The sequence below is a fragment of the Actinia tenebrosa genome, unplaced genomic scaffold, assembly GCF_029948245.1.
Source record: "Actinia tenebrosa isolate PJP-AT-01 unplaced genomic scaffold, QUT_ActTen_1.0 PGA_scaffold7__59_contigs__length_16204524, whole genome shotgun sequence".
Taxonomy (NCBI): Eukaryota; Metazoa; Cnidaria; class Anthozoa; order Actiniaria; family Actiniidae; genus Actinia; species Actinia tenebrosa.
This window is the reverse complement of record NW_028292584.1, coordinates 10,064,747-10,084,700: the sequence shown is the minus strand read 5'-3', so window position 1 is coordinate 10,084,700 and position 19,954 is coordinate 10,064,747. Positions and strand designations below refer to the sequence as shown.

Genomic DNA, 19,954 nt, shown 5'->3' with positions numbered 1-19,954 from the left:
TTCTTTTCTCGGAAGTTCAGTAAAACAAACCTATGAAAAACGCACTACAGTTCACTTTCTACTTGTACAGTCATGGCTTTTGTTTTGACCTGGCTAACTAATAAGTCTGATAACGGTTGTACTTTCAACACGACTGCTCCTTTCATTGTTTTATTTCTTTTTACTGATACTTGGAGCAAAAATCATTCACTAGACTGGTAATAACTTTAGTTTATTCGGTCTAAATTTTAGTATACGGTTTTATGAATAGTTTTCATATATATGTTATTCCATATTTTACATCGAGTCACTTAGTTCTTTTATTTACTTCGAAAGGATATGATTAAAATATATTTGTAACTGCAAATCGATAAAAAGCCAAAAACTGACATTCCTTATAGCTATTCTTTTTTAGGCCAACTAGGTACCACCATAAACTAATCAACTTTTTACTTGTTAAAAGACCACTTACTTCGTACTTAAGTCGTTTTTGCTTACCGGCCAGCCCTTCTACAAAGTAAAGTAGGTATGCCACCCAAACCTTTTAAGCTATATCTTCGGCAAAAGATGTATTTTCGGTTTGGTTGAGATAAAAGTGATATTTGTTGTTGCTAGTAAATAAGAAAAAAAAAAAAAAAAAAAAAAAAAAAAAAAAAGAAAGAATACTAAGTAGAAAGCCAAATACATTTATCCTTCTCAGTTCGCTACAATCTTCTACCGCTACTATTAGTAGTATACTATTTTAGTGCATCGCGCCGGCACTGATATAGATTGCAGTTCAGCTTTGAAAACATCAATATCCCCTCTCCCTTCTATGGCATAAATATCATAAAAAGGCCCACAATTCTTCTTTAGCTTCACGATCCCCATTAAAAGTCAGGGGGAAAGTCAGTTAAAATAATATTTAAAGTACTCATGGAATTTTCTATGAATTTGGTTTCAGATCACCTAGTAAGCAATAGTGTTTCTTATTTTCTCAATCAGTTACAATTATGGGGGCATTTTTGAAACTATCAATGTCCCCTAACCCTTTTATGGAGTAAGACTAGAGTAGGCGCTATCCCAGCCAAACTTCTTCTATAGCTTCAAACTACAACAAATATACTTTCGCTACGATCTTCTGCTATTTTAGTAGTATCCATTGCTATGATAGCGCTTGGTGCTATAATTATTACAACGCTGGCCTTGCAATATGGATTTCAGTTCAGCCTTGAATCTATCAATGTTCCCTCTCCCTTCTACGTGATAAGTATCCAGACCAAAAGAGCTAAACTTCTTCAGCTTCACAGATCCCCTTGGAAAGTCAGGGGGAAAGTCAATTGACCATTCATAGTTATGATGTGTAAATGTTAAGGTCATGTCCAGCGTAGTCGCATTCCTGGATATGCAAACTGTGTTCTGGTCGTCAGCCAAGGAACTTACAATATCCATGGTTCTTCTTAAAGTGTCTGGACTTGTTTCGTACCATTGAATCATGCGGTTGTGACGCGATGTTTGCACCTGGGATCTTTTATGACGATTTGCTGTTAAATTTCTTGCAAGAGTACTTTCGTGACTAGCCTTACATTTTGAGCATTCCTTTTGAAGTGTTGAGTTTACTTTAGTCTTAAAACTATCAATATTTCCTTGTCCTTCTACGGGATAAGAATCGTAATCAAGCCCAAACTTCTTTTTTAGCTTTACTGATCCCCTTGGAAATTTAAGGGGGAAGTCGATTGCCCAATCATGGTGATGATGCATAAATGTTATGCTTATGTCCAGCGATGTCTTATTCCTCGTTATATTAACTGTGTTCTGGTCATCAGCCAAGGATCTTACAAAATCCAGAGTTTTTATTAAGGTTTCTGGTCTTGCTTCGTACCATTGAATGGTGCTGTTGTGACGTGATATGTCTTCATAATCAGTTTGTACCTGGAATCTTTCTTGTAGATTTGTTGTTGAATTTATTGCAGGATAACTTAGGTTTTGTTTTCCTGACACTAAAACACCAGCAATGTGACTTGGCACTGCTATGCGAGGGGTAGTTTGTTGTAGCTTTTCTGTATTGAAAGTACCTTGTGATGGTGATTGACCGGAAATCCCACTAGCCCTCCTTAGGGACCGCTTGGACGAGTTCTTTGGATGTGCAGGAGGATAAGGATGTTTCGCGAAACCTTTTATGTCCACTTGGTCTGTAGGCTTCTTCATGTGATGGTTTATTTGTGCTTCATGTGGCGATGATCTGATTACCTTCTTGCTTGAAGGGCACGATCGAGTGTTAGGAGGACTAGAAGGATGATTTCTTTTTAAATGTTTGTCTTTGTAATTCTGTTCTTCATCAGGAAGACATGTATATTCATTTGTCACTATTCCTGACGATTCTTGCTGTAATATAATTTTCTCTTTACCACTCTCGATAGCGCTAATTATCTGTGTAACCTTCATGAATGGATTTTCTGCTCTTAAAACTTCGATTTCTCCCCTTTTAAAAGAAGACCGCTCGTCGGTAAATTTGAAAGGTGAAAGTTTCACTGCGCTATTTTGAAGGATATTTGCAATCACGAGAATAAATCCCTGAGATCCTGTTGGATAGTTTCGTTGTACAGTATTACAATCCCCATAGCTTGGCTCATAGAGTTCCATTTGGTGATGAGAGTGCCATTCGCCTATGTGGCACAGCGAATACTTCCTAGTAACCAAATTACCGACTTGCTGCATGTACGGTATGTCTTGGTAGAAAGATGCACAGCTTCGCTTACAGTTTTTACCAGGTCCTGTAGCAACAAGAACGACGGCATTGCCTTGATTTGTCCACAAGCCAAAAAGGTTTCCTCCAGTTTCCGCATGCGGTATCTTGCTAACTAGATTTGCAATACGAATGAAATCTTCTTCAAATATAGTTAATGTGAAATCTGTACTTCGATCTTGGATGTTCGTAGTTCGGCTTCGTGAACATGGAATTACATGTATTGAATTCATTGCTCGATAGTATGGCGTAAAATTGTCAAAGAAGAGTCGACGCGGAACCAAACGACCACAGCATGAAGACACTTTGATCCCTATAGAAACCATGACAGCTGCGCAAGCGTAAATGCGAACTCTAATTCTTGGAAACCAAAGATGAGTTCTACGAAAAGCGGGGATTCCCCCATTTTTACAAGATTGTTTATAATCCCAAAATGCAAAACGTTTGAGAGAATAAAGATATTGATATCATTATTTTTCCGGTCTAGGTTATAACATTTAAGAAGTTTGCTATTGCGTGACATGTATCGATGTAGTGTTTACTTCTAGGAAAAGAAAAAAAGCTCTTTGTTCCAAGATCAAACCGCCCTTTGGCGAACTCGTGGATATTTGTTGCACTTTTCGAAGATTGGTCTTCCTGTGCCCTCCTGATGCTTGTTGACATTCTCAAAGGATTCCAAGTATTTCGATCGATTTAATATTTTAAATACTCAAGTTATCTAGTAAGTTGAGTATTCGTCCTTTTTATTTTCCTTTTAACACCTAGTTCTTTGCTATTTTGTTGAGTTTGGAAGCGAATTATGTGATGAATTAATTGTCTGAACTTCTGTTAATACGAAAGACGACTTCGACTACGACTTCGCGATAGAGTCAACTGAGTCAAGTATAGAGTACAATTGGAAGAAGATCTATTTGAAAACGCTTTCTCTGTTTTCAGTTTCAAAGGCGGGCTGTGTGTTACGTACATCTACATTGATTATTTTCTTAAGAAGTCAGGCACTTATAGTAAATACAACTGTTGATTAGTAATATTAAAACTTCGCTCGATCGAGTTTATGATATTATAATAATAAGGTTTTAAGGCAGTCAAATAAAAATAAGAGCTCAGCATAGCGTGAGCGGTGCAGCCAGCCGTAACAGATCGCGACAAGGAACAACACGGAAGACAAGCGTGAATAATCAACAAGCAGCCGTTAGCGAATATAGTTGTGAGCGTACTTATTTTTATTTGACTGCCTTAAAACCCTTCAATGCATATGAAATTAAAGGAGAATATTTGTAAAAGATACTTCTTTCAGTGACTTCATTTAGAAAAAAATCGTTCGACGATATTTTGAATGAAGCTTTTATCGATATTTTCTATCGCTTTTGACAACAAATGGGGTCATTTAGCTTCATATCAAAAAAGTTTAGTTTTCGAGAAAATAAGCGGTAAACGATTTCTACGATGTCGCCATTACGTCATAACGAAAAGGCCGCTTTAAACTAATTTATCATTTTTGAAAATTTTAATCCTTTCCTGACATTGTGTGAAAAGCGCTTGCAGATCGAGTTATTCAAGACGAAGTTGTAGCCGTTTCATTGCGGCTAGGTGTGCCAGACCAAAACTACCCACACCCTCCTTAAGAGGTTTATTTATATCGATGTATGGCTTTTATTGCGCAATCGCAAAAGAGATGTTTATTTCTAGGAAAAATAGGAAGCTATTTGTTCCAAGAAAAAAATGGTTTCCCCGAAATGTTAAATGTTTGTTAAGGTTAATGTGTGACTCGTATATCTAGTGTCAAGCTTTTACTACGCAGTTGCACCTTTAATTCTAGGAAATGAAGGAGGCTAGTTTTCTAAGAAAAAGGGGGGTTCCCCGAAAATTATCTAAACTATGAAAATACCTTGATCTGTTTCGGTTTAGTATTTCGAACCGCTGTATAACAGATCTTTGATTCGCGGAAAACACGAATGCTTTTTGAATTGACCAAAGACGGGAATTATCCTATATTTATATATAATTCTTGAAAAATATATTATGATAGAGTGTATTATTCGGGTCATAAATAGGATCTCAATATAATAAATAAATTTTCTCTATAAATATGGCGTTACTCCGAAGAAGAGCTTTTGTCTTGAGTGCGAGAAAGCGAGACGAAGAAGCTAGTAAATATGTCACAATGGATCATAATAGAGCTGAGATTCCAGAAATACCAAAAAAACAAAATGAGAATAATCAGCCCAGAATTTATTTACATTTTGAAAGTCTCACAACCTTAAAAGCTACATGCTGTCATAGAGTTCTTGCATTACTTACATCAAATACAAGCATAGTGTATTTTGTATTATTAACTGTGGTTGTACCGCAGCACATGCATGGTAGGCTGTCTAAAAAGCATTCACAATGGCTTATCGAACCTTACTAAATGTTTACAATATTATACCTGAGATATTTGGCATTTATTGATCAAACCACTGTGTCCACATGTGATCTTATAATGTAAATAATCTTACAGTTTGTACTATCTAAATTTACATTTCTCTAAGATAAGTAGCAAGGGACTTGCCTGTCCTCAGGTGTGATTCATACGCCTCTAACCACAGCAGACCTTTCATGAACACTTGGTACAGCGTAAACTCAGCCGTCCATTTTTGTGGAAGAAAGTGGCATATTTTCACGAGCCCATTTTTTGTTCCGTATGTATGATCCATTGAAGATGCAGAACCGTTCAATAAACTTCCATCATATCGTTTAAGTGTTTGTGGTGAAGCAACGGTCAGTTCAGGACATGAGTTGGGGTAGTCACCTGGAAGATATGTCCTTAATGTATAATGATGATCATTGCTTGTAGTCATCTTGACTTCGACACTCGTGTCACTTGTTGGGTTATTCCAGCTTACTTTATCTTTAAAGTAAGATTCCAGGATTTCTTTCTCCATGGCTAGTCTTTTCCTCTGTGTTTCTGACCAAGGCATGATGCTCTAGGTATGCAACTTACATCAGTATCCTAAGCCTTGTTTTTGCGCATGCGTTTATTGTTCCGAGAAGGCAACTCTTGCTTGGGTATCTTGAATCTCACTGGATTTATTGTCTTTTAAATTCAGAACTATTGGTCGACTGCCTTGTAAGTAATATCATTCTCTCAGCGCGGAATGTGGGGGAATTGTTTTTCAATATTAGCAATATTATTTTCAATATTATTATGAGTCATGTTAAAAATGAAAGTGAAAGTAATTTGATTAAAGGGGAAATAAGAATCCAAGACTCAGGTATAACCTCAAGTGATCGTGCTTCTAGGGATTGGACGCGTTAATCGAGCTAAACTCATTTTATTTTCTTCTTCTTTTTAGAACATCACTTTCAAAGAAGCATCCTAGTGGACTTAAAGAAGAATTGGCGTATCTATTGCCTGATATATATATATATATATATATATATATATATATATATATATATATTCTAAAGTGACACATATATAACGCTATATATATAGGGAAGCAAATATCAAGAATATTATACTTCTACAAAGATCTTAAGTACGCCGCAACTCAGTAGACCAACGAAGAAATCAACAAACAATTAACTATGGAAAACAATCAGTTCCCACCAGATTCTGGACGAAGTTTGAAAGTTGCGTACATTAGAAGAAATGATGAGAGAGAAGATGATATTAGATCAAATGAAGAAGATCTTGATTCATTGAGTAGACTACTGTCTTATGAGTCACGCGGCTCGACAGCAAATCAAGAGGAACTTGTCTTTGACATTCAGACCGGTAAACTCACTGTGTCTAATAAAAATAACACTCATGAAACGGGGAAAAGGAATCCAGTAATGACCAAGATGGCTGCACAGGGATATTTTTAGTTACTTGGTATTTCTCAGTATATACTTTTTTGATCTAGCTAGTGTACTGTAATCATGACCGTAAACCAAAAAAATTAGTAAGAAAGCTAAAAACGTTGTTATTGTACATTTATTGCAATTGAACTATGTAATCTTTTTTTTTTAGAAAGGTATAGTCATTGTTTGTATTTCATAATTTTACTTCTCTAGAGATCAAAGTTTCACTAAACAAAGCGAATTTCTATAATATCTATATTTCTTGGTTTTGTACATTCATGCAAGCCTTGCATAATATATTGCCTTCAGAATGACGACATCTCTGATCAACTCAATAACAATGAAATAAAAGTGCTACGTTGCACATTGTATATTGGAATCCATTTCCAAGAATACCCTCCGTGACATCCTTAACCCTTGTCACACAACTCTCCTATTCAATTACCCTACATTTGAGGACACTAGAGAAAAACGTTTGCGCATGCGTGCACTTCAGCACGTTTTCTAAGAATTTTGAAGAGTTTGAGTGATCTATGAGAAAATAAATGTTTGTTTTCTCCAAGTATACAAAAAAGTTCGAGAGTATACTTTGTCAGACCGAGATACTGTATTAACAAACACAATATGAAAGAATTAACCTTAAGTTTCAAGCATGGACACTAAGTTTTGACATTTTTTGAAGTCCAATTTATCAGGCATGTTTGAAGGCAAATTTACTTATGTTTTGACTAATTTGCATACGGATTCAGAGCATGCGCAGACATTCATCACTCGTGTCACATTTGACTACTTGTTTGAGTATTAGCCATGTCTTCCCCTCGGTGTGAGCAATGTCCTCAAGGAAACAATGGTTTTATCCTCTACATTTTCAAAGAGGACTTAGAGATGATTGAGAGATGGGCGTCTGTAGAACCGTCTTCTACCGACAAGCAACCAACCGGAGGCTACTTGTTCGGCCTTTGGACCAACTCTCTGAATCCTGTTGTTCACATTGTTTGCAATGATGATGTTCCTGCTGAAGATTATCTCTTCATTAAGAGTCCACACAATGAAAACGCTTGTTTCATGTTCAGTAGTATTGGATATTGGTCCTTTGCAAAACGTACACTAGAACGTTTCCAAGATGCAAGATTTGTTTTCCTGGAGGTACAAGTGGAACATTCACGCCCAGCCACCTTCCATCCCGTTCTTTTATTCAAAGAACAGATTACTCATGGAAAAATAGAAATTTTGCGAGGGAAAAACCCATTTAGGTTGCCCGAAGAGCTAGGTAACTTAACTACTCAAGCAGAAAACTTGAGAGAAGAAAAGAAAGGAGTTGTAGCCGATCTGCAACATCTTCTTGAGTCAGGAGTAACGAAAGTGAAAAGTAAAATGCCGGATTTTAGGCACACATTTGGTACTACAAAGGAGTCCACCGTAATGCAAGCATCTCATGTAGAGCAAAGTTACCAAAATAAGCAGCCCATTAAAGTGCACCCCGTAGCAAGTGCTGTTTCTGGAATGACACAAACCAGAAACACGTCTTTCCGTTCGCAATATGAGAGAGAAGATGTATCTACTTGCACCAAACGAAATCAGTGGTATTTGACGGAGAAAGGTCAGAGAGATCTTCTTGAGATATCAAACAAACTAGAGGAAGTCATAAAGGAAAAGCCGAAGATTTCAAGGGACAACGATACGCATAATATCATGATTTTATTTACATTCGATAACAAAAGCTACGTGATTTCTTTTCCACCCAACTTTCCTCAATTAAATGCCGAATTATACCCTCGCCAAACTAGAAATAACCACTCTTTTGCTGCCCCTTCCAGGTTAAACGAGAAGGACCCCACTAGACTAGTCGAAGAGATTTTTGCTCGTTCACCATGCAAATGACTTCATATAGACTATAAACATTTATGGACACTGTCTAGATCGTCCTTTCCTGTAATTCTAAAGATGCAAATTGTATGCATCACTTAAATAACATAAGGTATTTATCTTGGCTAAAACCTCTCTTCAAATCGGCAATTGTAATTATTACTAAAAAGATAAGAAAGTGTTTATTGTGAAATGTTTACATAATATCCATAATATTGAGCTTACAAGCAACGGGTCTTATGAAAAAGAAACATTGTGACGTACTATAAATTTTTTATGTATGATGTCATATAAAAAGAATGTGCAAGTCAGCACAAATAGAAAGATATCATGCTATTCATGAACTTTTCTTGGAAATTCTTGTCACACAAGTGTAATAAATGGTAAGAAATAAGCACATCAAGTCTGGTCTGGTCTTCTTGCACATTGAACAACCACGAAATGTCGACTAGTAGAGGGAATCATTTTGTCCTCTACATGTTCGAGAAAGATGTAAAAAACATGACGGATTGGGTCCTACAGTATCCCAATCGGGAGACTGGAGGCGACTTGTTTGGCTTGTGGTCCGGTGAAGGAGACAACGCTGTTATTCATGTTGTTCTTGGTCCTGGTCGAGGCTGTACTCATGGTGATTATCATTTCTACCAAGATCTAGACTACCTTGAGAAAGTAGGCAGCCTCTTAACGGAAAACTACATGCTTGGGCACATCGGTGAATGGCACTCGCATCATCAGCTGCAGCTTGATAGACCCAGTGAAGGAGACTGTAGGACAATAGAGAGAAATTTTCCAAAAGGTTCATGTGGCTTCTTCCTTATGATTGCAAATATTATTTGTAAAGAAGAGGTTAGTTTCTCCCCGTATATTTTCAAAGAGGGTTCACGTATCGGAAAAGCGGGGGAAATCAAAGTTGTCGATGCAGTATGTCCTTTTGCAATGGTGACCCCAATTTTTCAAATTATAAAAGATGGTAAAGAAGCAAAAGTCACAAAGGAAAAAGAGAAAGGAAACGAAAAGGAAATAACTATTTTCTTTCCCAATGATACAACATCAACAACATTTGAAACAGGAAGTAGAGAATTCTCTCCAAATGATTCACATGGGATGCAGAATAACAGAATGCATGGATCTCAAGCGTGTAGATTCAAGGGATGCCAGGATGTCAACAGTATATCAAGTGAAAATGCCAGCAAACAGTGACTTCCATTGGTACTCCAAAAAAGAGAATGATGACATAATCCGCAATATTTATCTTGGCTTACATAATCTAGCTGGAAAAGTTGAAATAACTTTCGAAGAAAATAGCACTGACATGAATATGAAGTTTGATTATCAAGGTTGTAAGATTAGACTGTCTTTTCGTTTTGACTTTCCAAAGTCTTGTTCGATATTATATGTAAATGATAAAAACAAAAATTTCTTTCATTTGGATAAAGGATACACCCGTAAGTCACCCGACTTGAATAAATTCTTAAAAGAAATACAAGATTTCTTAAGCAGACTCGTCCTAAACCAGTCACATTGAATAGTTTTTTTTTATTAACAAGGATATTCTTTACGTAATACATCTAGTCTGCGTCCATGTATACACACTGACCGTTTTAAAAACACTTTTATTAATAGGCTTATTTTTAGGTATAACTTTGTTCTATGATAATATAGAATATATATAGAATTCACCTCGTACACATATATACATTTTAAAAATTGTATATAATTAGTTTAAATATATTCTTATGTAAGTGCGCTACATTGAATTTGTTACATAAGATATGCATGTTTTATCTTATGAAGCCGGAATACTGAAAAACATTTATTATTATTATCATTATTATTATTATTGTTATAAACACGTCATTCAAATCCATATATTGGTACTCTTGCGCGAGACGTTTCGCGAGACGTATAAGGCACAACAACAACAATAACAACATTGCGTTACGTGTATCGATATAGAGTTCTTACTACGCAGTAGGCACTAGAGATTCTAGGAAAAGAAGGAAGCTAGTCGTTCCGAGAGAAAGGGGTTTCCCCAAACATTTTCTGTCAATCCAGTAACCGGTGCCACTTCAGTTTGTAATGTCTATATCTTCTGTACACTAGCCACCACTATTCTGATTTTTTTCTACAACAAAGCAAATTTAGTTGTTCTTATACTTTAAAAAACAATTTGTTTAGGAGCAGGCGTTGCTCAGTTGGTTAGTGCGCGGCCTTCGGGGTTCGATCCTCAGGGTGTCCACGTCTGTTTCTACTCATTCCTAATCCGTGTAGCTTCAGCTTAGAATAATCTTTTGAAACAGAGAACTGATGGAGAGAGAGGGTAAAGTGCGCTCCGTCGGCTTCCATTGATAGCAGTTGAATTTCAACTGAAGGAACTACCGACGTTAAATAGCAGTGAATTTTGATATGTGCGCTATATAAGTTCCATTATTATTATTATTATTATTATTATTATTATTATTATTAAATACAGGTACTTTACCTTTACCTTTTGAATCTTAAAGTCAATTTATTATAATATATTATTGTATTTATCTTATTATTAATTTATCATAATATATATATTTATAATAAAATGTATTTCGATAGAAACTTAACATAAAGTTTAGTGCCACTTGTTCCAGTATCGTGCCACTTCAAAAAACTTTGATTTTTGGCAAAAAATAAAAAAACAAATTGAGATAAATGTAACTTTCCATTAGTTTTCGGACTTTTTACCTTTTTTTGGACCTTTTTGTCAAAAATAGGACTAAATTATTTTATGATGGCCAAGGGCGATGCTAAACCTATAATCACGTAGTGCAGAACGCAAACATGGTCGGTGTACTCCGTCGCATTCGCGACATAAGGAATTTGCTCAGTTGGCACGATACTGAACACCTGAACTGAAAACCTCTCTAAAACTGAACATGCATTCTTGCAAATATAAAACTTGCCAAACATTCGTGTACTGCTTTGTACTCATACCGCATTCACTATGAGCTATCTTCAGATTTTTGAGACATTTTTGTGAAATTTCAGGATTTTGCTTTTAGATCCATTTTCAAGCTCTATTTAATTCTGCTCAGTAAAACTCGTGAATTTTAGCCACGATAACTCCATTGACCTGAATATAACAGTCCTTCATTAACAACCCAAGAAACCAAAAAGGCTGCAAAATAAGCATTCCTGAGCCGTAATGTTCAGCTTTTTTTGGCATTCTTTGATTTTCGGAAATGATAATTACTGGTCGTGATATTACAGCCAATTATTTTTTTGGCATCGCGCGGTCGCGTTGTTGTTGTTGCGTAGCGGCTCTTGGGAGGGTGGATGGGGATGAGGGAAGGGAAGGGGAGGGGGATTAGGGATGAGGAAATGAGAGGGGCGGGGGGAGAGCCTGCAATGATTTGGATGAGTATGGATAGCTCAAATCGATTATAATCTCAAAACCCTTTGACCTATGGAGTTGAACAACAATTTTGCATTAAAGGAACATGAAGACAATCTTTTGATTTAATTAGTCGAAGAAGAAAACTATAAAAATCCAACCACTTTATGGTGTCCTAGTTAATATTAAGTTAATATTATCATTTGTAGCTGTTTTATTTTTGGTGAAAGCTTATGAATAAAGAGTGCCATTGTCGCGATCCATATGAATTTTTCTTGGAATTGTAACTTCTTGTCACGCATGTGTAAAGAAGGATAAGGGTTAAGGAAATTTTTTTCTGGTCCCTCCTACTCTCGTCAGTCCTTACCACTTCATTTACTGCTTCACACTTTCAAATTACCAAGAAATGTCGACTAGGATAGGAAAACATTTCGTCCTCTACATGTTCAAGCAAGATTTAAAAAACATGAAAAAATGGGTCTTACAGTATCCCAATAAGGAAACTGGAGGTGAATTGTTTGGCTTGTGGTCCGGTGAAGGAGACAACGCTGTTATTCATGTTGTTCTTGGTCCTGGTCGAGGCTGTACTCATGGTGATTATCATTTCTACCAAGATCTAGACTACCTTGAGAAAGTAGGCAGCCTCTTAACGGAAAACTACATGCTTGGGCACATCGGTGAATGGCACTCGCATCATCAGCTGCAGCTTGATAGACCCAGTGAAGGAGACTGTAGGACAATAGAGAGAAATTTTCCAAAAGGTTCATGTGGCTTCTTCCTTATGATTGCAAATATTATTTGTAAAGAAGAGGTTAGTTTCTCCCCGTATATTTTCAAAGAGGGTTCAGGTATCGGGAAAGCGGGAGAAATCCATGTTATCGCTGGAATATGTCCTTTTAGTCTCCTAGAGGACATTTTCGAAACCATAGAGAATGGGAAGGAATATGAAGGTGGAAATGTTATCAGACAGGACAAAGTCAAAGTAAAAAAGGCTGAGAAATCAAGTTGCATGGGCGTGATTTACACCCTTTTTCTGTCGGATGACCAAGGCAATAGATCTGCGAAAGAAACACAGTCCACTTCAAAAAATGTTCACAGAAGAGATGAAGTCTGTTCTCGCACACGTTCAGAAACAATGAGTGAGCCGAAAGTCGTTTCTAGCTTACCAGAGGTATCCGCGACGATTTACAATTATCAGTGGTATACAAAAGATTTGGGTCATGCAATTTTGAATGGTATCCTTGGTGAATTAGTTATAGATATTACAGACAGCGTTAATTTGCAAGTGGATAATGATAGTATTCGAAACATGGTAATGACATTTCAGCATTGCGGGTCGACGGTTCGAATATTTTTTCCGTCCAATTTCCCAGTCTTGCAAGCAAAGATGAAAATAAATAGCAGTCCTGAAAGAACCATATACTACTACTGTGACGATTTTACACAATTTTATTGTAAGCGATTTGTTTCTAAAATACGGAAAATGTTATAGAATCTTAAAAATGTATAGTCAAGCTAAGCAAAGCTCGTTAGAGATGCCAAATCGTCTTTAAACCAAAAACGCTTCAGACTGTATTTTAAACTTTTTTTAAAACTCCTGTATATTTCGGCCTACGACTAACCAACCGTGGTATTAAACCTTACATGACATTTTTGGGAACCCCCTTATTTACAAAGATATTTTATTACTAGAGGAGCCAACTCGATTTCCTGGAAGCCGAGATCACGTTATGGATTCATGAGGACATTTCGGGGAAATCCCTTGCTTTGAAACACTTTTCTAAGAAATGAAGCACGCTTGAATATGTAAAGAGATAATGTATTTGCGAAGATTATATAGTTACAGTCTGTCTTTTGTATGTATCATTAATAGTAAAAGCCTAATAAAACTGGAATAACTGTAAACGATATCATGAAAATAAAAAAATAATCCTGTTTTAGAAAGCCTATTTTGTGTGTCTGAAAAAGCACTTTTGCAGTTTTCGTTTTCTTTGAAATCATGTGATCTTTTATTTCAAGGAATAGTTATAAGCCATTTATTTCTTCCAAGAATTCATTAAAAAATTTCAGTACCTTCAAGATGCATCAGCCAGATGATCTCGTTGTGTGTTTGATTCAACCAGACTTCATTGAAACATTGAGAAAGATGGAAGATCAATATACGAAGCAATTCTTTGTCAAATCACTTGATGATGGCGATGCTTTGCATGTCACGGTGCAAGCCATTCCTGGAGGACAAGACGCAGCCAAAAACCAGGTCGCCTACGAGTTGATTGAAATTTTTCCGAAAGAAGAGAAGGAAACAACTGAGCTCGTTCAAGCGACATTCAAGAAGCTACAAGAGAGTAGCTCCATTCAGATCGCGTTACTAATCACCTCTGACAACCAAATCAAGGCATATAGAAGAAAGACGCCAAGTGACCTCCCTAAAGAAACCAAAGTACTGCTTCAACCCTCGAAAGACCTGCTGTACTCAAGAAGTAAAGGATTATTGGAGTCTGGTTTGTTAGAGAGTCGAAAGGTAGCCATTGTTGGACTTGGTAGCGGCGGATCTCACGTTGCAATCGAGTTGGCCAAAGCTGGAGTTGGCAACTTTGTTCTTGTTGACTACGATCGCATTGAACTAAACAATATTGTACGCCATACCTGTGGAGTAAGCGATCTTGGAAGATTGAAGACCAAAGCCATACGTGACCGCATCTTGGACAAGAATCCATTCGCTAAGGTCGAACTTTACAACTGCGACATCAATGACCAACAGAAAGGAAGGGAAATTTTTAAAGAATGTAACCTGATTGTTGCAGCTACAGACAACATCCGTAGCCGACTCAACATCAACTCACTTTCTCTTGAGCTCAACATTCCTGTTTTGTATGGAAAATGTGCAGTACGAGCTGCAGGAGGAGAGGTGGTGGTAGTGCGTCCTAACCAGGGTCCGTGCTTCAGTTGTGTGTACCGAAATGCTCTTGTCGAAGCCGACAAAGAAGAGGTGTCCTCCTTCCGCCAAGCCCGAGAAGCGAACCCCAGCTATGTGCCAGATAGTGAAGTAGAAGCAACCATCCAAGTGGGACTCTCATCAGACATCATCCCTATCAGTAATATGATCGTGAAAATAGCTCTTGTTGAACTATGTAAGGGACAAGACAGCGCCCTGGCCTCATTGGAGAAGGATTTTAAGCATGCATATTACATATGGGCAAACCGAAGAGATGGACAGTATGCTGGATACCCAGAAGATGGCTTTGATAAGTTTAACACACCGAGTATTCTGCGCTGGTACTCGATGGAAGTCAAGAGAGATGACAAATGTAATGTTTGCCAACCTATCGAGACCAATTTAGAGAAGACTTCCTTTTTTGGATGAACTGAATACCTCACAATCAGTGGTCACAATACTATACTAGCGAACTAAATAGCTTAAGTATTTCACTGATTTGGCCTCCAAAAACACAACTCTCACACGTATATGCGATCTAGCACTATATATAGAAACGGGGTAAGGAATTTATCGTCGAAAATAGTAGAAAATGTATCATTGACTTATATTATTGAATTTATTCATGAGTAGATCTGTAACTAGAAACCTTATAATATTCAATAAAAATCAATTGAGATTAAAGTAAGATTAAATGATATTATAACATATTGAGCTTATTTGTTTGACCGGCAATAATTAAAGCAGGCCCTTCAAGTCACCAATTATTTCCAGACATCCATAATAAACAGAAAATTGCTTTATTTACTGAAGTCAAATTCATGATACACACCCTTTTAATATTCGAATATAAAAATAATGAAAAATGCACAACAAAATTTGTTATAAGTTATATCAAAAGTATGTACTTAAATGTCTTTTTATAAAGTCTTCAATATAGTCCTGTGATATAGAAGTATTATCATCTCAGTTCTTGCCTTTCTTAGTTTCTTCGCAATAAATTTAACCCAGTCTTTCATCTTCGTGTATTTTAAATTAGCTGTATATTATTCCTAAGTAGCTTTGCCATAGAAATGACAAACTAAAAATGTCCACCTGTTCCCCGACTCTTTGTTGGAGCAGCTACTTTCTTGACTGTTTGTGGTCTCACTACTTTTTCTTGTCTTGCTTTATTCTCTGCAAGTTCAAGCTTTCCTGTTGATGGGTCAAAGACGAAACCTCTTTTTGTCTTTCCTCTCAACTCGTCTTCAAACCTTGTCTTGATTTCTGAGCTAGGTTTTCTTGCGAACATAACTTGATGTTTTGCTCAAAATTTTTCTCCGGGTAACAGCCCATTTTGAATGAATCCTCTCGATAGTATTAAGCGCGGAATATGAAGAAAATTGGTTGCTTTAAAAGATAAACGTCCTTTAACTGCGTCAGTAAAAGGCTCACCTTGAAAGTCAGCAAAATAACAATTCTGCAAGTCATCACATTTTTTGTAAAGGGAAAATCCCTCCTAATGACGTGATGGATTGGAGCACGCATTAAAAAAATGAACGACAGACATCAAAGATTGAATAAGTTTTATTTGAACTGTATTAAATTCAAGCTAAATATATTACTGAAGATCGATTCTACGTGATTTACTTAGGGTCAGCCTTTAAAAGTTCCCAATTCTGGCATGACAACGTCCGATCTTTCCTTTCCCGCCATGTTACTTGGGTCCAGAATCTTGCTTAAGTGCTAAGGAGTTCAGTTCTGCTCTGCTAATCAGTATAGTGTAAACCATATACTTGTATATGTTTTGTGGCTAGTGGGTGATTTCTTCGTTGTTTGCTTCAATGGGTGTTAAAATGATATAAAAAAGAAACCTCCAGCTCCTGGTTTGTTCATGTCCAGCATCACCTTTCGATCAGCTCCTCTTTCCTGTTCTCTCTGCGCTGTAGATTTATTTTGTACCATAAGTTTGCCTGTAGCAGGATCGAACACCATAGTCTCGCTGTTACCAGGACTTTCCATAAATTTTTCAATTTTTTCTCGTTGAGAACTCATTTTGCTTGTCTTTTCTGTTGAAGTTTCACTCCCTTGTACCTTGATCTTAAACGGATTTCTAAGAAATCGGGGTATTTCCCTTCAATGTCCCCGTGACTGCATGGCGTGATTCTTGGAAATTCAGTGTAATGAATATTCAAACACCTTCCATGCATCCGTTCGGTTTATGATGTAATTTGCATGAAAGAAAGGTGGATAATATATCTGACATATTCTAAAAACTGTTTCTAAGAGCAATTTCTACGTAGGCGTTTTTAAAAAAAAAATCTTTTTGTGTGCAATATACGTGAGAAAATGCCCAAAATTTATATTTAATAATATAGTTAAGATATCTCATATCTATTATGTCAGGACAAGTAAAAAAGGCTTATATTAGTCGTCAAACAAACAGGCTTCATATTCTTTGCAGATAATACCGATAAAGTCAGATAGTAGAAAGTCACGGATAATTCTGGCCTCTTGGTGACCACTGGTGACGTCGACGGATTGTATTTATTCTGCTCTCGGCCCCCTTCTCTTTAAATAATATTCACTACAAGATTCTCAGTTACTATTGCATTATCTTTATTAAAATATCCTAAATAATCCTTCGTTACTTTAGGCGTACCGGCGTCACTACTTTGTTTTACTGACGATGCACGTTTTAAAAGCTAAATCGTATTTAATTGAAAATTACATGCCATCGGTCAATGACGAAAATACTGACATTAAAAAATCCTCCAGTTCCTCGTTGGTTCAAATACTAATTTTTAGCACTAAATAGTGATAATTAAACAATAGAAAACAAAGGATTCTGTATGAAATAGTACTATTTAGTACTATTTAATGTTCACGGTTTTAGTGCGTGCACGGTGTGCGATTTTATACTAGCTTAATTGTCCGTTCACTGAAAATTACATGCCATCGGTTAATGTCCAGAAAACTGACATTAAAAAAATCCTCCAGTTCCTCTTTTGTTCATGTCGACCTTTACTTGTCTGTCCCTTTTCGTTTGACCAGTTTCTTTCTCTACTTTTAAACATTTCTTTTTCTTATCAAACGAAAAGCGTTTGTCTTGTGAATGGTCTCTCAACTGTTGTTCTATTTCCTTCCCTTCTCTTTCCTGTTGTTCTTTCTTCGGTACGAGAGGGCCGGAGGCTGGATCGAAATCAAACTCCTGGCCATTCTTGTAAGCCTGTTCCGTCGTTGAAATAAAACCATCTCGGTACCTTGGTGTGTTTGGAACGAGTTTCGATGCGTTATATTCAAGTTCTACGCCAGCTTTGTAAAGCTGTTCAGATGACTTAGCAGAAATACCATTTTCGCTAGATTTTTCTAAAAGTTTTGCTTCAGTGGGATCGAAGTCAAACCGATCCATATTTTCATTTCCACAACTGCCCATATTGTCAGTGTTTATAGGCTTTCTGTGTATCTTCGAAGACCAAATAGTACTATATATACCGCTTTTTTTGCGCTTACGATTACGATTGCTTTATAGACTTTAGTGCTCTCTTCCGTTGGCTGGTGAATAAGCAGTATCCAGTGCTAATCTTGCTTATTCAAAACGTAGCCTTATATAATGACTTTGGATAATTTCCCTTAGCTTAGCAGTATTTTGATATTGAATGTTATCCAATAAGAAAAGAATGCCCTCGACCGCCGTGCGGTTTGCATCCAGTAGACGGGGATTCCCCCGTTTTTTCTTAAATTAAATAAACCACGTCAAACCAATACAAGCTCCTGTCAAACGATGGGGAAAAACACTGTTTTAATAAATGATCTATAATTCCATCCCCATAAGCTCAATATTCAGCATTTTGTTCGTGTAATAAACCGAAAAGCGTGCTCAAACGACGACAGCAAAAGCACATAGAACGCTCTTTCTATAATTTCTAATAATTACATGTGCTTATACTTTGACCAAAGATTACTTTCCACCTGTTGTTTTAAAAAAAGCCTAAATAGAAATATAGTCCCATGCCAAATTTGAGGGTTTTTCCGTGTTCAAGTTCAAAAAGTGTACGGTTCCTAAATAAAATTTTAAACGGTTATTCAGCCTTTGTGCACTCAAAAACTGCTGCATAAATGTTTTTATAAAGTATTCTATTTCGCCCTGTGATATGGAAAGTGTTATCACCATTTTGTCTTTCTTAGTTTCTTCGCCATGAACTTAACCCAGTCCTTCATCTTTGTACATTTTAAATTTGTAAGTCGCTAGCTTTGCCATAGAAATGACAAACTAAAAATGTCCACCAGCTACTTTCTCGACTGAATGCGTTCTGACTTATTTTTCTTGTCTTGACTTATCCTTAGCAAGTTTCAGCTTTCGAAGACTGATTTACACAGACCAATGGTGTAGTTAACTTTCACACTTAAAGATACCTAAAATATCTTCACATGCGAAGATATCAGCAATATATTAGTAATAGACAAACATAGATATTTCATCGATAATTATATATTTATTTATGATTATACATTTGAAGATATTAGTAATATATTAGTAATAGATAAACATAGATATTTCATCGATGATTAGGTATTTTAATATATTCAAATAACTGATCTTGAACGGTTTCTGAGAAATCGGGGAATTTCCCTTCAAAGTCACTTCGATTGCATGACGTGATATATTCTTGGAAAGAAATATTCTGCTTCTAAGAGCAATTCGTACTTGGGGTTTTAAAATGTGATATTTTAATCACGCTCTTCGGGTGAAGCCGACAGATTGCAATGTGTATGTATGTATTCTGGGCCCCTTCTCTTTAAATAATATTCAAGATTCTCATGAGCAGTTACTATTTCATTGTTTTTATTAAAATTTACTTAGTATTACAATGGTAAATGCACTTTATGACGTGTCCTTTTTTCCATTATATGCAGTATATCTCCTTATTAGATGTCTTCTGATTACCGACAATGATGGCAAATAGAATTTCTGTCCTTTTCTAATTATCTTGACAAGCATTTGCACAAAATAATTCGTTTGTTCGCGTTACCCTTTACATTATTCGGTGATGGATATTCTTTCCTCCGTGTACGTAATTTCCCCTGTAACTAGAGTGCTCGCACTAAATCCGTGAAAGAAATACTAATTTTTAGCACTAAATAGTGATAATTAAACAATAGAAAACAAAGGATTCTGTATGAAATAGTACTATTTAGTACTATTTAATGTTAACACGGTTTTAGTGCGAGAACGGTGTGCGATTTTATACTAGCTTAATTGTCCGTTCACTGA

The 19,954-nt window shown here is 36.5% G+C and overlaps 5 protein-coding genes across 5 annotated transcripts; 3 read left to right on the top strand and 2 right to left on the bottom strand.

Moving 5' to 3' along the window:
- Nucleotides 1-607: 607 nt before the first annotated feature.
- LOC148905565 (uncharacterized) lies at nucleotides 608-3,062 on the bottom strand. The gene has a single exon (XM_089040347.1). The coding sequence runs from the start codon at nucleotides 3,028-3,030 to the stop codon at nucleotides 1,108-1,110; it is 1,923 nt and encodes a 640-aa protein (XP_088896473.1). The 5' UTR covers nucleotides 3,031-3,062; the 3' UTR covers nucleotides 608-1,107.
- Nucleotides 3,063-4,915: 1,853 nt separating this feature from the next.
- On the bottom strand, nucleotides 4,916-5,853 carry LOC116301208 (uncharacterized). The gene has a single exon (XM_031710232.2). The coding sequence runs from the start codon at nucleotides 5,662-5,664 to the stop codon at nucleotides 5,221-5,223; it is 444 nt and encodes a 147-aa protein (XP_031566092.2). The 5' UTR covers nucleotides 5,665-5,853; the 3' UTR covers nucleotides 4,916-5,220.
- A 1,361-nt stretch (nucleotides 5,854-7,214) lies between these two features.
- LOC116301207 (uncharacterized) lies at nucleotides 7,215-10,265 on the top strand. The gene is made up of 3 exons (XM_089040585.1): nucleotides 7,215-8,405; nucleotides 8,452-8,454; nucleotides 8,787-10,265. Exons 1-3 carry the CDS (start codon nucleotides 7,340-7,342, stop codon nucleotides 9,596-9,598), a joined length of 1,881 nt encoding a protein of 626 aa, XP_088896711.1. The 5' UTR covers nucleotides 7,215-7,339; the 3' UTR covers nucleotides 9,599-10,265.
- Nucleotides 10,266-12,090: 1,825 nt separating this feature from the next.
- LOC148905564 (uncharacterized) lies at nucleotides 12,091-13,685 on the top strand. The gene has a single exon (XM_089040348.1). It carries the CDS (start codon nucleotides 12,172-12,174, stop codon nucleotides 13,255-13,257), a length of 1,086 nt encoding a protein of 361 aa, XP_088896474.1. The 5' UTR covers nucleotides 12,091-12,171; the 3' UTR covers nucleotides 13,258-13,685.
- A 129-nt stretch (nucleotides 13,686-13,814) lies between these two features.
- LOC148905563 (uncharacterized) lies at nucleotides 13,815-15,384 on the top strand. Its single transcript, XM_089040134.1, has one exon. It carries the CDS (start codon nucleotides 13,846-13,848, stop codon nucleotides 15,127-15,129), a length of 1,284 nt encoding a protein of 427 aa, XP_088896260.1. The 5' UTR covers nucleotides 13,815-13,845; the 3' UTR covers nucleotides 15,130-15,384.
- Nucleotides 15,385-19,954: the final 4,570 nt, after the last annotated feature.

Coding starts and splice junctions, on each gene's coding strand:
- LOC148905565 (XM_089040347.1), bottom strand. CDS start 3,030: ATGGTTTCTATAGGGATCAAAGTGTCTTCATGCTGTGGTCGTTTGGTT.
- LOC116301208 (XM_031710232.2), bottom strand. CDS start 5,664: ATGCCTTGGTCAGAAACACAGAGGAAAAGACTAGCCATGGAGAAAGAA.
- LOC116301207 (XM_089040585.1), top strand. CDS start 7,340: ATGTCTTCCCCTCGGTGTGAGCAATGTCCTCAAGGAAACAATGGTTTT.
- LOC148905564 (XM_089040348.1), top strand. CDS start 12,172: ATGTCGACTAGGATAGGAAAACATTTCGTCCTCTACATGTTCAAGCAA.
- LOC148905563 (XM_089040134.1), top strand. CDS start 13,846: ATGCATCAGCCAGATGATCTCGTTGTGTGTTTGATTCAACCAGACTTC.